The 17,207-nt window shown below is 37.8% G+C and overlaps 1 protein-coding gene across 1 annotated transcript in view; it reads right to left on the bottom strand.

The window, feature by feature from the left end:
* Positions 1 to 17,207, bottom strand: part of cacna1c (calcium channel, voltage-dependent, L type, alpha 1C subunit) — a 154,174-nt gene that overhangs the window by 28,356 nt on the left and 108,611 nt on the right. The window contains exons 17-32 of the mRNA XM_078243219.1: positions 16,825 to 16,945; positions 16,277 to 16,391; positions 15,482 to 15,602; positions 15,313 to 15,382; positions 14,703 to 14,835; positions 14,382 to 14,511; positions 13,046 to 13,105; positions 12,492 to 12,598; positions 9,284 to 9,371; positions 9,077 to 9,184; positions 8,921 to 8,973; positions 8,657 to 8,803; positions 8,205 to 8,406; positions 7,183 to 7,341; positions 6,934 to 7,044; positions 2,948 to 3,031 (exon numbers count right to left, since the gene is read on the bottom strand). Of these exons, the coding sequence (XP_078099345.1) occupies positions 2,948 to 3,031; positions 6,934 to 7,044; positions 7,183 to 7,341; positions 8,205 to 8,406; positions 8,657 to 8,803; positions 8,921 to 8,973; positions 9,077 to 9,184; positions 9,284 to 9,371; positions 12,492 to 12,598; positions 13,046 to 13,105; positions 14,382 to 14,511; positions 14,703 to 14,835; positions 15,313 to 15,382; positions 15,482 to 15,602; positions 16,277 to 16,391; positions 16,825 to 16,945 (1,809 nt within the window). The remainder of the gene's footprint in view (positions 1 to 2,947; positions 3,032 to 6,933; positions 7,045 to 7,182; positions 7,342 to 8,204; positions 8,407 to 8,656; positions 8,804 to 8,920; positions 8,974 to 9,076; positions 9,185 to 9,283; positions 9,372 to 12,491; positions 12,599 to 13,045; positions 13,106 to 14,381; positions 14,512 to 14,702; positions 14,836 to 15,312; positions 15,383 to 15,481; positions 15,603 to 16,276; positions 16,392 to 16,824; positions 16,946 to 17,207) is intronic.

Below are 17,207 nucleotides of genomic sequence, written 5' to 3'. Positions count from 1 at the left end.
GCATGCCTTTAGGTTAGGGGTAAAAGAGGAAAATAATGAAACATTCAAAAAGAACTGCAAACCACTCAACAAAATCAATCAAATCAAATCAAAGGCAAACTCCAAACCAAAGTGTTGCGTGCAACATCAGTGACTTGTATAGATGACAAAGACGTATATCTCTGGCCCATTGAAACTCAGTATAAAGTTGATTAATCAATCAGTGGTTGTCAGTTCCCAACAGAAATGTTATATTTCAAATTGATTTTTTTTCACTCTGTCAGCCTTTTGTTAAGTGTCTATGTATAGATTTATGTATTTATACACTTCTCTCTTCCTGTGTGTAAAAGCATACTTTGCTTAAAGATCAGATAAATTCATTGTCTGCAAAGCAACAGGATGTGGACATGTATGATACTTTTTGTGATTCCCCTGACATCAAATTCCTAAATAAAAAATGATTAAAACATAAAATATATGTTTTAAAATTACCCAGTGTTGTTTCTAAGCAGCTTGGTTAGCCTCTCATGGGGACAAATGGAATTCCCTTTCTAAAGGCCCGAAAACAACCTCCAAGCTCATACACCCCTGGGATACACTCACCCTATTTGTATGCCTGACCAGTGCTGCCTGAGGTGAAACACTGCATTCCACCATGGGGGGAACACACCGGTGAACACATCTGTGCACATCTTTTCTCTGCTGCATGTCCTCAAACCAGCAGCAGGCTGAGGGTGTGAGAGCATTTCAGGCAAACCTATGCTTAATATGCCATATATACATATATATATATATATATGTATATATATATATATATATATATATATGTATATATGGCATATTAAGCATATATATAATATATATATATATATATATTATATATTTATATATAATTGATGTGAAATATTTAAAAACTGTTGAAGCTTGGATACATAAACGTCTTTGTGTATATTGACCTAGTGGATGTGGATAAGGATCAGAGATGGGGACTTGAGTTTGAGACTCGGACTCGAGTCGCACTTAAGTTGCACACGCAGTGACTTCAGACTTGACTTGAGATCTTGTCCTCAAAATACTTCAGACTCGACTCTGACTTGAGATGCAGGACATGTGAACAATGTTTATTTTTAGGAAACATCTGACGAGCTGAATGTTATTCCCCTCCCTGCATAACCTATAACCTATCTACGTAATACGTATCTGCTGCGTGAGGCCACACGTGAGAGAGGACAACAAACAAGTCGACCGCACCGGCAACTGCTGAGCTACCTGGATGGAATGCAGCAGGTGATACAACACTCATTATAACCACGAGAGACTTGAGATTTGACTCGGACTCTAGCTCAAAGACTTGAGACTTGACTTGAACTCTAGCTCAGAGACGTGTGAGCATCTCTGAAAAGGATTCTGTATAAATTGTAAACAAAAAAAGGCATAGTTTTGGGAAACTGGCTTATTCGCTTTCTTGCTGAGAGTTAGATGAGAAGATTGATACCACTCTCAAGTCTGTACGCTAAATATTAAACTGGACCCAGCCATTTGTTAGCATACAGTAGCTTAGCATAAAGACTAAGCAAGGCTGGTATGTGTGTCTTTATAAGCTGAAACAAATGTACATGTATATCAAAGTTAGACTTGTATACTTATATATCTGTCTCCACCTAATGAGCTGCCACATTTTCACTGGATGTTTTCTTTAACTTCTAATGCTAAATTAAGAGGAGTTCTGTCCAGTCACACTTTGCAGTGTACATAGTTCTCAGCCCATTCTTTTGCCAAAGAGCACTTTGATTATCACATGAATAAAACACCAATTATCCCTGAAGTGTAAATACAATAGACACTCAACATTTGACTTGTGTTTGGGATATTCATTCTTATTCAGCGCCACAATTGACCATATGGCCTCCACATCGATAGTAAATGAATTCATACATACATTTACATAAATTTCACAGGCCTTGAGTAAATCCATTTATGGATCAAATTGTTCCCCATGTCTGCACATTACTATTGTCGGATAAAAATAAAAAAAATAAAAAACTGCAACTTGTATTTTTCTCATTTGGATAAAAATTGTCCCTAGTGATTTATGAATTGAGTGTGTTTCAGGGCCCATTGTTCAGAAATGAGAATCTGTATTTGTTCCTTCTTTCCAGAAAATCTTTCTTTTGCAGAAATGTGGATCATTACATACAGTACAAGGCCTGGATATACCACCTTTACATCTGTCATGCTATACAGTGCCCATCATGCCAGGGGAATGGACACTATCCCCTGTGGCAATGATAAAAGATCAAATAAATGTGAAACCAAACCAAGTGCTGAGACAATGCAACCGGTTCTATTGGCAAATGCAATAGTTTTTGATGCTATTGATGCTCAGCAGACCGAGGCATGAATACCTATCTGAAGCAGCTTCAAATATTATAAAATCTAAACAAAATAATACTCGGAGAATAAAGTTTTAAATGCAGCCTTATTACACTGCTGAAGAACAATGCGTAGGAATGAGAAGGGGGAACATCAAGAACAAGTTTGAGACAAGTTGTTTTGCAGCCTCCATTGTTATAAACAATACATTTTAACATAATATAATATGATGGAGTAATGATAATGTTAGTTCCCAAAAAATATTAATTATAAATCAAACTGACTGTGTCAAAAGGTATTTAGATGTCAAAGGGTCAAAGTTCTCCAAGCATAACTTTAAAATTTTGTGTTTCATACGTTTTTAAATTACACATACCCTACACAGGGCACTGTACTCTGTTTTTATTGCACTACATCTGGCTGTTTTCACTGCCAGACTTATTCAGCCGTCTCTTAAGTCCAAATGTGGTGCAGCTGAAGTTCCCTAATCATTTGAAAGCATGCAAGATGGGTATCGGCACTCTGTCTGTTTGTGTGTGTGTGGGAATGGCAGAGCAGGCAGGCAGGAAGGGAGGGAGGGTGTTGGACTACTTACGTTAACCTCAGTGATCGCTATGTCAACAATGCTACCCACAACTATCAAGGCATCAAATGTGTTCCATGCATCAACAAAATAATGCTGCGTAGGGGTGGAAAGAACAGAAAAACAACAGAAGAAAAGGACAGAACATAAGACATTTAAAAAATGGATAGAACGGAAATTAAAGGAGAGAGGAGAAAAATAAGATAAAAACGTTATATACATGAGCACTGGAGTTTCTAGTAGGAGAGAGGGAAAGAATCAACAAAATTCAACGGCAAAAAAAAGAATAGAAGTGGCAGTCTGAAAGAGATGGACAGCAGAGGAAGAGCAGCGGCGATCGGTCATGCTTGTCCATGAGAGGAAATGTCAACAACAAGAACAACAGTAAAGAACAAATTGCAACAAAATCACAACAAAAAAACGCCCCTGTTGCTGTAGTTAAAGATGATGTGTAAGTATGTTTCTGATTGGTCAGTGAGTTAGTTCAGTTAGTGAGGGAGGGAATCAAACCTGAGGACATGTCACAGTCTGACAAAAAAAAAAAAAAAAAACCCAACAAACATCTGAGATACTGTAAGGAATAAGGAAGGAGGACGCAAGACAGGAACCCTTTGTGTTCAAAGCTAAAACCCTGCCTCTGTTGCCTCTACTTTTTAAGAAACCCAGGAAGAAGCTTGTTCTTGCTCAGGAACCCTTGTGGTTGGGGGTCCCCTGAGTAGCAGCGGCCATCTTGGAGTTAAGGATGGAGGGAGAGAAGGAGGAGGAAGAATAAGAGAAAGAGGAGACAGAGAAAGAAGGAAGAGAGATGAAGAGAAAAGACAGCACAAAACAACACAGAATAGCCACAAAGGAGAGGAGAGTGGCAAGAAATGAAAGAGTCAGAAGAAGCAAGAGGGCACAAGACAGAGAGAAAGAGAGAGCGACAAGAAGAGTGAGAGTGGGCATCGTACTTACGTTGATCTCACTGAGAATGACGTCTATTATGCTGCCAATTACGATGAGGAAATCAAACACATTCCAGGGATCACTAAAGTACCCCTACACAGGATGAGGTGAGCAGGAGGAGGAGGAGGGTAAGAAAGGTAGGTTAGAAGGAAAACAACATCTGCTGCCACTTCGCAGCCCTATTAAGGTGTTATGAGGTTGTACAGTACACAAAGGAAACAGAAAAAAAAATGATGAACCAACACATGAAAAGCCACATTTGTATTCTAATGAACAGAATCAACTTCTTTCCTTTGCAGTATCTGTTCATCAAGTGCAGCTGAATTTCCTGCTCTGTTATAGCGTGTTAGATGGCATTTAAGTCTGTATTCTCTGTATTTAAATGTTATTACTTAAAGCCAACTTTGTATGTTTAACTAATGAGCGCAATTTATCATCAGTAGTAGTACAAAGTGAGTATTTATGAAAAAACATAACTAATATAATTATTATTGTTATGTATTGTATTATATATTATAATATATAATACAAAAAATATATATTATATGTACTGTGAAAGGAGAGAGCTGGATATTAGAGAGACTGTGCTATGTTCTGGTGTAGAGACACAGCTTTAGTATACTTGAACTTGGAGAGACAGCCAAGATCTAACAAGGGTAATTTGGAAACTAGCCTGGCATATGGGCTTTTCAGAAACATTTCTATCTACTGTAAAGCAAATTACATCTAATTCAGATTCAGGCTGATTGTTTTCCCATAGCACATTTAGATTTTTTATCACTGTGGCTAGAAAGGCTAATGATGTTACTGTGCTTGTGCCAATATTGTGCAACGAGATGGGAGGAAATTTGTTAGTTATTGTATGTCTAAAGATGGTTCGAAGTTGGAGCAGGGGAATGAGAAGGATCACTGGATAATGAGATGTGAGGCCTCTAGTCTAGAACTCTTATTTAACACTGACTACAGGTAAATACTGTAGTACACCAACAGAATTACTGCATAACTTCCAATATGCACAAGCAAATACCACTGACGTGTTTGCATCAAACTGGTAAATTGGCAGATACAGAGAGATGCTGAGAGAAAATGTATCGTACTGATCTATTTTAAGCTTCATCATCTGTCATCAGCAGTGGAGGTATCATCATAAAAGGTTATGCAAATATTACAAGACATCCTGGGACTCTATAGTGGTTTTAATCAAGTTGTTTGGAGGTATAAGAATATTAATGTAAAACCAGGGTTAAACATTAATAGAGCTTAGCATTAGTATTTAAATGCTAAATGATGTATGGAGTGATTCAATTTGTTTGACAAACTAATGTAGACACACATCAGTTTTAAAACAGTAAGTTGGGCAACTTGAAACTGGACACCGGAAACAATGTGTACAGATGTTCAGAACTATACAACACAGAACAGAAGAAGAAGGCTGAGGCAATGAAACCTGTTCAAAAGTTAAAAGGCATTAGCACACATCTTTTTCACAGAACAAATATTACTGGAGCTGATTCCACGTGAGTGTTGACAACTCTAATACCTGAGAAGTAAAAGTGTTAGTGAGCTGGTCCCCTGTGTGTGCCGGAAGAGTTTATTGAAGTCAATGAAAACGTTCTAAAGTTGCAACTTACTCACACACAAATTAAGTGGTATATTCTCATTAGCATTGTTCAGTGTGGCTTGGGAACATGTTGTCATGCTGCACTGAGTAAATTCATGAAAGAAGGAAAACAGTTTGTATATTTTCTTAAGGTTTACAACTTGTACAACAGAACTGCTTCTACAAAATCTGGTAGTTTAAATTAGCCTTACTTGAGGTAAACATGACATGACATTACATAATATACATAATGCAGCATAGCATGAAGTCAATTCCCAAGCCGTAAAGATTGTCCTGCATGGTTAGGCGGTTAATTCCAACTGGAAATACTACAAGGCACGCATGCTCTTACCCAGACTAAATGGTAAATCATTATTTTTAAAAGTTATTACAAGATAACCATCTTTTATCCCTCTTAATAAAATGACACATTTTGTAGAACATCATTTGGATTTTATAGATTATTGGAAAAACAAAATAATTAAATTCTAATTAGTTGTTAGAAAGCCCTGGCTTACAAATACTGATATTTTTGGGGATGGCGTTCATTCATTTCAACAAATAACTTCCAGCAATTGACTTCACAAATAAAATAAATAAAAAGGGCAAATTAATCCATTCAGACACTTAAAATAATGGTATTTTTTATACCTGATTTATTTTGAATTGATAGTTTAGAATGTGGTTATAATGTACTGATTCTTCTATTCTGTAGTATCCAGAAGGGAGGGCTTAAAAAGGAAAATTAGATTGTTTGATTTCACCTCAGCCCACTTCAGTGTATTAAAGAAGTCAGTGAGCTGACGTACAGAGGCTTTATGTATTTATGTCATTGCTGTTTGGTTCAACATAATCTGTAAAAAGCCATAAAAAACTAAAATATACATGTTTCTTATGCTCATCTTTTAATTTACGACCTGCACTGTGCAACAATATAATACAATATTAAACTATGTTTTCACTATTGATTGTGTTCAAGCATTTTCCACAAATCCTACTGTGATAGGGAGAAGCATTCCCATCTGTTACTGTTTAAATAGCTGATGCACCAGGAAGCTCTAAAAGTGTACCAATAAACCCACACAGCCACATAGCAACAACAGCAGGGTAACAAGGTGAGCAGTGAGATTAAAAACACATGATACCATCCAGTAATTTTAAATCCATGATATGGTAATTATCATTTGGAGGAAATTAATTAGAGATTAGGAATATACAGTTCAACATCAGTGAGCAGTTATTTGCAAAAAATGTGATTCAATGCCTAAAATGTACAGTATTTGACTATTCTATTCATTGGTTGTAAATTATTAGTAGTAACACGCAGATCTGTACATTTGTTTGATCAAATTTACTACTGTAACCTACTGAATGCAGAATATATCATTTCCAGCTCTACTGTACTGTATTGCACAATTGTTATTCTACGCCGCAGCTAGAGAAGTGGACCTACCCTGGGTTTGAAGGCGATCAGTTTAAGGATCATTTCCACAGTAAAGAGTCCAGTGAAGAGCATGTTGAGGATGTTCATGGCATCATTGAAATTTTTCGTCTGTCCATGATGCTGCAAAGACACATAAACAACTCATTAATGTCCACAAAGAAAGGGGGATTGATGGGATTTTCTAAAGCTCTGACTGTAATATCTCCCCATTTTGTGTGTACTTGCATTCATCTGTGAGTGTGCATGTGTGAGACTCACCTGCATGGCCAGACAGATGGTGTTGAGAAGGATGAGTGTGAACATCAGGTACTCAAAGTAGGTGGAGTTGACCACATACCACACCTTGTACTGGTAAGGGTTCTTGGGGATGTATCGACGCAACGGACGTGCCTTCAAAGCATACTCCACACATTGACGCTGTGACACACACACACGCACGCGCGTACACACACACACACACACACACACACACACACACACACACACACGTGAGCATGCACAAAGGCACTTTGCAATTTGTCTTTAACTTTTGTCTGGTGACGTAGATCCCCAACTCTTTCTCTCTGTACTCAGATCATCATGGAGGAAAAGCTATAGAATTGTCTTTTGGCAGTCTACCCCAGACTACTCTTCTATCCTTTCTGTGCATTTCCATGTTCTTGCAGAGCCATGGATCATCACAGAAAACACAGCTGCAGGGACTTCGTCTGGCTCCTTCTTTAAGCTTTAGTCTCATCTTCTGTCTGAACTGCTGCAGCTCTCTCCTGGCTGCACTCCTGAAGTAATTCAGCCCCTTAAACTCATGTTCAGCCTCTCCAGATTCTCCCATGTCTCACCCCCACTGCCTGGCCTCCATTCCCTCTCCCTTGTGCCTCCTGAATGACAAAATAACTTTCTCACTACAGTCAAAACAACAGAGTCACTCTCATTATACTGTAACCTGAAAACTTGTGCTTCATGTCTATCTTGCTGCTAAGCAAAAGCATAACAACTGCAGTTATACACACACAGAGGCGTGCACAAATTCAGAAATAGCTGATATTGGGCCCCCGGATAGCTCAGTTGGTAGAGTGGACGCCCATATATAGAGGTTTCCTCCTCGACGCAGCGGGCCCAGGTTAAACTCCGACCTGCGGCACTTTGATGCATGTCATTCCCCCTCTCTTTCCCCTTTCATGTCTTCTGCTGTCCTATCAAAATAAAGGCTGAAAATGTCCCAAAAAAAATCTTTAAAAAAAAAAGACGAAGAAATAGTTGATATAAAACAGAAAAAACAGTACCTGGTTCTTGTCCAGCTCACAGTTCTTATATTCTTGCTCTCCTTGCTCCTGGAATGTGACGATGACAAAACCGACGAAGATGTTCATCATGAAGAAGGCAATGATGATGATGTAGATGATAAAGAAGATGGAGATGACCACGCGGTAGTTGTAGATGGGCCCAACATCCTCAGTGTGAGAGTCTATGGCCCGGTACAGTAATCTGAGTGAGGGCAGGGAAGAAGAAAAGAGTCATTGAAGGAAAGGAGGGAAGGTGAAGATTCTAGGTCAGAAAGAGGGGGAGAAGAAAGGCACTTAAACCTCAGTTACTCCAGCAAAAAGCTTTAAATAGCAGAAATTGTAGGGTAGGGTACCAGGAAATGTTGCTGTAAAACTGAAACAGCAAGAACATAGCGTACATACAATATGCAGATCAATATACATGTGCATTGTGTTTGTATGTAGACACACACCCTGGCCAGCCCTCAAAGGTAGACACAGCAAACAGAGCCATCATGCCTTGCAGGACATCGTCAAAGTTAAAGTCACTGTTCTCCCACTTTCTCTCGGATCTTTCAGGCTTCCCCACATCACCATCCTTATACATAATGTAGAAACCCCTGTAAATACAAATACACACACACATATTCAAATACACACACACAGTCCTCATTTTATCCAGTAGTTATGCTAAAAGAGAGAGTTCAACAAGCTTGCATGCGAAGGGGGTCTCGTACCTGCATTCTGCATAAGTTTGTTTGGAGCTGTCGCTACAGTAGAAGAACTTGCCCTGATGGAAAAACACAAATATGTAGTACTCAGTATTGAAAAACTTTCATGAAATTTCATGAAGCCTGCAGACAGGTCTAAGAAAGCCAGTCTTTCTTCTTTACCTTAAAGAGTTGTACTCCAATGCAGGCGAACATGAACTGGAGCAACGTGGTAACGATGACAATGTTGCCGATGGTCCGGATGGCCACAAACACACACTGCACTACATGCTGAAAAACACACCAAAGATGTAGTATATGGTTGTGTCTTGTTAGTTAAGAAGATAATATGTGTATATGTTGTGTTTTTATAGGTGTGAGTGTTCTAACCTTTAGTCCTTTGGCTCTATTGATGGCCCTCAGTGGTCTGAGCACTCGCAGAACTCTCAAGATCTTCACCACATTAATTGCACTGGACCTGAAACACACATAGGGTTTAAACTACTGACCAGTCAAAGACATATTTGGATGGTTAAGACAACACAAACTTTAAATAGCAGTTTGTTAACAACAAACGGTAGCATGAGTCAAAGAAACTGTAGAGATCGAGACAACACACAAGCTAAGGAAATTAAAATGATCAAGATACAAGTAAACTGGACAACTAAAGCCAAATCCCATCTGAAACTCAACGAGAAGCATGACACAAAAAAATATATGTCTTGATGCTGAAAAGCAATGAAACATATTTCAAACCACCCTTACCACTTTGCTAAATACTATCTCAGATGTTTAACAGGGGATTGGAAGACATGCACTTATTATTATTCTCAAGTAGTCAAACATGTTCATTTAGCTAAAATCAGGTGGCCAAATAAAAAATACTTGATTATAGTCTGGTTTAGTACATTTTACTACTAAAATAATTATCATATACTATACTTGTTTAGAAAATGTTGTTATCTAACTGATAGTACCTCTTCTGACTATAGCCGCTTTCCGACCGGAGGGATTTTTGCAGTTCCTAGAACATAATGTTCCTAGAACCCTTTTTTTCCTTCCTGTTCCAACTGGACCAATTTGGGGATTATTAAGTTCCTCTGGTCACAGTTCGGTCGGAAAGAGGCTATTGTTAAGAGTACTGATTATTAAGGGACCATTAATCATAAAGTCTGTCATCATGGGTCAGTTTTTGTAAACAGGAAGCAAACAGCATGGTTTCTCTTTTTAACATAAATTGTCTACAATAGTAAAAACAATACAGTAAAAGTGCTTGTATTGTATGAAATACAACGCACACAAATACATGTGATCCGTGGACAAACACATACAAGTACAACACAGACAGACCAACACAAGGACACAGACAGACATTTATGGGCAAACAGAGTTATTGTGCTGTAAGAAAGTGTCAGTTCAAGCAAAGGTCAAACAGTGTGACCTTTTAAAGTTGAAGTGGTTGAAAGGAAAATGTTTTAACATACTAAACAAAAGAATCAAATGAATACCGTGACATTTTGAATTTTACAATAAATATTTGGAAAAAGCTTGAACATTGGTCCTTCGGTTATCTGAACCAGGCCACGTGTTATTACTATTCGATGTCGACATGTATCAAAAGTGCTACAAATCTAGCTTGGCAGTATATGAAAGTTTTGAAAGCTAATAGGCCAGTTATTCAGTTAACTGAAGAACAAATACAAAAACCTTTTCCCATAGTGTCACAAAGGTAGAAGGGGAAAAAAAGTATTCAGAGTGTCAATGTATTCTTTTGAGGGAGTGACTTTTTAGATGGATAAAGGAGTGATTTAAAGGGAGTGACATTACTTGGTGTTGACTTTCAAACAGAAAGCAAGAAAAGAGCTGTTGTGCAACATTTTACACAGGAAGGTAAAGTTTAAAGGCAGTTAAAGGTAGTTCATGTGGAGTAGGGTTTCATCAGTAACATATCACAGTCAAATCAGCTGTGAAGATATCTTCTAGTCAGTGATAGTACAATCCATTCAAATGTCACCTGTATTTTAAATATAACTTTTCAAATATTGCAAAAATATCAAATTAATATAGTTGTGCTTCAGTTAACCGGGCTAATAAACCTGTTACACTATTTGCAAACCACCTGATTCTAATTAGTTTCATCAGAAAGCTAAATAGTGTTTCCGTTCAGAGATAAGAGGTCAATTGTATCATGTCAGCCACACTGCATTAATTCTTTCATGAGAACTAATGTTAATATTTCATGCTGTCCACACACAATATTATAAGACTACATGGGATGAGAGCACACACATTTTCTGTATGATGTCATTTGTTTAAGGGCTGGTTTTCGTTTGCATATAAGATTATTAACCTCTTTATTAATCATTTCCAGTCTGACTTTTTTACATACTTTACTTCAATGTGCACATATGCTTAAATGGAAACATGGCAAGAGAGATATATATTTACAGTATGTCCCCGGACAAATACTTCAATATTGGGTAGTAATAACAGCAAAACAATATTGAAGGAAATGTACAGTAAATACTGAGACTGTAGCAAAAAGTACTTTACAGACACTAGTAAATGGAGCACCATCACAAATTATTTGACTGTGATGTATTCAATAAAAATCCCACACACTCACTACTTTTAACAGTTTTAGCATTTAGGTCTAATTTCTATAGCCCAGGAGAGTTTAGTTGATCAAGAAATATGACAACTGATGAGTTTGAGCTGCCCCCAAATGTATGACAAATAATAGATAAACGTATTAACATTTACTGGATATGACAGTTGAATAAAGTATTAGAGGACCCAGGGGGTCCCTCTCCGAAAAAAATCTCTGGTTCAAAACCAATTATGCTTATGCCTGTAAAGAGGCATTTTGGTGTGTTCATAATAGCAAATCACCCATTTATTATCAATACAGTGTAATCCCACGAACCTACGCCTCTTGATAACATCACAGATTACAGTCTTTGGTTTCTTTTTATTGCTTTGAAGGAGGCTTCGGCTAACACTCTCCAAGGCAATAGAAATACCAAAATCAAAAGAGTGACAGTTTTACACAGTTAAGGTGAAGGTCTGTTAAGGGGGTTATTAATTAGGACTAATATAGACTTACGTCGAGAAGTCTAGTCTATTAAGCATTAGAGACAAAGAGTGTAGCATAGCATATTAAACATCAGAAATACCACAGCATTTCAAGGAGTTATTTGCTACAAGAAGCAGAGAACATATTTAAAGAAAGAGAGAGAAAGGGATTGGGAGTAATGAAGTGTAAAGTTGTTAGAGACTAGAAAGACGTGTGAAGCATGGGGCAATTTATATTAACAAAAACGTTTCCCCACTTTGCCACTTTACAACTTGATGTGTGTGGACTATTGTCTCGTACACTAGTCATTATCTAGCTGACTAGTCCAGTCTTTCAACATGTAATTACATAAATGTATAATTGATGATATTGTAAGCTTCACTGATGATGTCACTTGGAATTGCTGCCAAATATATTGGTAATATCACTGCATACAATTTTGTCTAAGATGCTAAAGCAGTGAATGATTAAAATGGGAGAAGATTATAAAACATGCATCAGGAAACATCAAGTTGCACTCACTGTATTCCAGAGGAGATGAGGGACACACTGACCACCACCAGGTCCAGAATATTGAAATAGTTTCTACAGAATGAACCTTTATGGAGGAATGCCCCATATGCTGTCATCTGTAGGGGTTAAAGTTCATATTTCAGAGCCAACTACAAAAGGATCAAATCACAGCTTAGTAGTGTACATGGTGATACCGACTGCCTTACCCTTAACACTGAGCAGGGATTAAATAGTATCTGCAAGTAGTTGGTCATTGTTTTAACTTTCGTTAAGGAAGGGTTTACTGCCAAGGACACATACTTAAAATTATGTGAAAGTCAAGTCTTTCTATTTTTGTAGTCCTGATGCAGCAAAGCCTTCTTGTCAGGCATATCAACCAGGTTGTAACAAACACGAACCATTGTTTGTCAGCAGCATAGCCAAATATCAGCAGCAGTCTATATTGCTATCCTATATGTGAAAACTGTTTTGATTAGGACCACATGAAAGTAAAGCAAATTAATACTGTAGCACTTGTAGATTATATGGCCCACTTATCATATATCAGAAACATTAAATACTACCTTAAGAATAATCTCTATGGTGAAGAGTCCAGTAAAGACGTGGTCTGCATAGCCTAGGATCTGAAAAAGCAACAAAAACGAATAATTGTTTTTTGTTCCGAGATACCATTTCCATGATGCTGCTGGACTAATGTTCAGTACACATAGCTTCCCTGGGATTAAAAACAACAGTCAATGGCTGATTGAGCAGGAAACAGAGGCATTATGTCATCATTTGTATTTGCCATAATAGTAAACTATGACATACTGTGACTGAACCAAGGTTGTACAGTGGTTCAGCAACCTTCAAAACCTAACTCAATAAAAATCTATTTGGCATTCTTGTCACCAGTAACAGGGTCCACCAGTAACAACATAAATATATATAGATCTATGCTTCAATGGAATTGTTCACACAGTTGATATAAAGAGAGAAACAGGAAAAAGTGCAATTTGTTGGGGGTTAAGGCTGACCTTATCGTCAACTGTAACATACTGAAATAATAATGCTGAGGTTCGGGTCTAAGGATAATGAATTCCGATTGGACTAAAATAGACTGATAACAGAGTGGAATCTGAAAAACAGGATGTATTATTTCATTAAGGTTTCAGACTAAGGTTAATTGATTTAGACTAATACACAGCAGCCTATACCATAGCCAAGGAAAATACAATAAAAAGGATCTTTATTAGCTCCCAGGGGATCTTGCTCACTGAGACAATACACAATATCTAAAAACAAATACAGCACACACAGTGCTCAGTCTTTACATTAGACTACAGCTCACAAATTACACCCATTAACACTAAACAACATGAATGTATAAACAATTTGGCTCCATTAGTGTAAATAACTGCAGTGCAGATATATCTCCTATAAATACAAATAGTATGTTTTGGAATTTTGGCTGAATATACAGTCTCAATTATTAATACTATTATAAAATTTCTTGGTAAACGCGGGTTAACAAAAAAACCTGAGGGGTATTATTTTAACCATATTTCTTCGCTGTATGTGTACATTACAAATACTGTTATTGTAAGTTGCCAGCCTGTCATCAAAAATTGACAAAACAAAGCTTAACAGGCGTTTCACATCTTTTTAACATAAAGTAAATCACAGTTACAGTACTCTGGAAGAAATCTCATTAAGTGTAACAGGCCAGTCACAATAAGCTTTGGTTCCTCTATATGTTGCTGTCAGCTAAAATCCATTTAGTATAGAATTAATGCGCATGGGCAACTAATGGTGACAACAATGTTTGCTTCAGTCTGTGCCTTAATGTATATTCGGCCTAATATGTGTATATACTGTATTTTTACTTTAATACATGTTTTTTTTAATTGTGTGTGTTACCTGGTTTCTGAAGGAGTCGTTCTTGACCGGGTCCTCTGCTGCTAGGCTGATGCTGCTGAGCAGGATGAAGAAGAGGATGAGGTTGGTGAAGATGTTGTGGTTGACGATCTTATGGCACAGAACCCTGAATCTAAAAAAAAAGTAAGAAAAACATATTTGAGTCTGTCGTTACAAAAATAATAGAACATTATATATGATCAGAACATGACAGAGATGGAAATAAAAAGGATAAAAGATAAATGTAGAAACCGACCAAGATCAGAAGAAACAGAGGAGGGGGGAAGAAAAGAAGGGGAAGGCAGAACTACAGTGTTCTCTTACTGGTTGGTGTGGCTGAAGACGAAGAAAGCACGGGCCTCAGGCATGGGAATGGCTTTCTCCTTCAACTGAATGTCAGAGAGTGGCCGCGGCCTTGGGCCTACTGGCATCTCTGGCTCTTCGTCGTCCTCGTCTCCTGATGAGAGGGAGAACAAATGTATAATAGTGAGAGTAAATAGGAGGAAATACAATGATGACAAAAAGTGTGAAAGTAAAGTTTAAAGTCTTAAAGTATAGGTGCCTTAGCAGAAGGTCACACAAAGGAACAATTGCACCCGGTTGATATTGAAATTAAATAATACATTAATATAGTTGTTGAGCAGCTATGTGTAGATATGTTCAAAAACTTGGTATTACCAACATCGTAATACCAAGTTTTTGAACATATCTACTTAAACTATTAAAAAATAGGACAAAATGCATAATTTTAAATGGATAGAAAACAACCTCAAAATATGTTAAAAGATTTACTTATGTATAGGGATGAGAACTACTTTATCAGATGTTATTTTGCAGAGAAAGGTAATTTAATGGGGATGTCACATAGACCTGTATAGTTGCTGGCAAAGCACAAGTTCTCATTTTCATTCATCTAATCTGGTTTGTAGGTTACCTATGTAATCATTGGCAGGATATGGGTTCTTCTCTTCAGTCTCATCACCACAGTAGTCATCCATGGTAATCTGCAGAGGGAGTGCATTACATTTATTTATCAGTTCATTCATTATATAGTAGTCTGCGGCTACTTTAGTCTTTCTTGATATGTGTGTGTCATTGTGTACCTTAGTAGCAGTGTTGGTCTCTCCATCAGAAGTAATGGACTTCAACTCTATCTTCTCCTTCTTCTTCTCCTCCTTCAGAGGCGGCTTCTCATTGGCATGCCGCTTCTCTGGACTGGCCAACCTGGAAAAAGAGGGAGGAGAGAAGATTTGCATCTTTACCCTTCTCCTAACCCTAACAATGTAAGCCCCATGATAATCCACTGATGTGTACTGAATCACATTTTTTTCATTTTCAATGACAGGTGGCTGTGCTGTTATAATTAAACTAAATGGATAGTGAGCAGGCAGGTTGTTTTCCATCGCACTTTTTTTCATCAGATCAATACAGGTTGCAACCAAAAAGGAGACGTTAATGATTTGTGCCACTGAGGGGGATGCTATCTTCCTCAGCTGCACTAAAATCTCACAATACCATTGCTGACAAAGACACCTTTGTAGGCAATGAGACACTAAAATTACCCAATAACATTGTCAAGAAAGAAAAAGCCAGCAAATGTCTGTCTGTCTTGAAAACATAATAATACGTTCATGTTCTAATTGATGAGCATTTTTAGTACTTTAATTTTGAGGCTCTGGTATCAGGATCCTTAAGTGCTTCTGGGCAGGACTGACTATCCAGGATACTGTAAGCGAAAGCTCTCCCTTGATGCTGTTGAAACTGGACCAACTCTTCCACTTCCTCTCTACCCCTACTAGCTTTTTGTGTGTTTCTCAGACCCAAAAAAAGCTTTCTTTCCTTCTCTTTCCTTTCCTCAGCTAACTGTCTACCTGTCTTTCTTTCTCCTTCTGCTGTACCTGGCCAGTTTTTTCCTCTCCTTCTCCTCTTCCTCTTCTTTTTGGGCAGATGTCAGGCTCTCAGCGTCTGCCAGATTGTCAACAGCGATGGCCAAGAAGACATTCAGTAGGATATCTGTTCAGAGAGGTGAAGCTAAGGATGTGGCTGACCCATCAGATCATCAGTGTGGTTGGTTGCAAACAATACTGGTAGGCTAAGTGAGTAATTAGTAACCTTTCTGCATCTAAAAGACACTGAAGTGCTTAAGACGAGATATTCAGTGACCTCAAGCAAACGTTTTTGGCTTCATGAATGTATCCCCATGCAGAACACAGCCTTCCCTCCTGCAACTGCATCCTAAGTAGGGGTTAGACCTTATTCAAATCACAAACAGTCAGATTGTTATCTGATTGATACAATGCAATTTAACAGAATCAAAATAGAAGTTTGGCTGAATCTTTGCTCCAGACTGGATTTTTCAGTGTCATCATTTATAACTCTGTTACCTCCCGTCATATCCACATTATATAGGCTGCTATGTAAATACTTTATCTAGGGCTCAGGATACAGTTTCCGCAGATGAAGAGGATGATGAAGTAGATGCAGACCAGCATGCCGGGGAAGGATGGTCCACCGTATGCCATGATACCGTCATACATCACAGAGTTCCAGTCCTCTCCTGTTAGGATCTGTGGAGTAAAAGATATGGAATACAAATCTCATCTGCATACAGAAAATATTACAGGATTATAGATTTTCATTGGAAAAAAGTCTCACTCTTGTGACAGTGATTTACTGTATTACATTTCATTTCATTCTAAGACTCACACTAGATTAAATGACTTTTTGTACTGTACAAATGGAGAAGACAAAGATCATTATTTCATGGACGAAAGAATAAAAAACACAGGAGGAAAACAAGGTGCAGAACCAAGGACCAGAAACATTTGC

The sequence above is a fragment of the Sander vitreus genome, chromosome 23 (assembly GCF_031162955.1).
Source record: "Sander vitreus isolate 19-12246 chromosome 23, sanVit1, whole genome shotgun sequence".
Classification (NCBI taxonomy): domain Eukaryota; kingdom Metazoa; phylum Chordata; class Actinopteri; order Perciformes; family Percidae; genus Sander; species Sander vitreus.
This window is presented reverse-complemented; position numbering and strand designations above follow the sequence as displayed.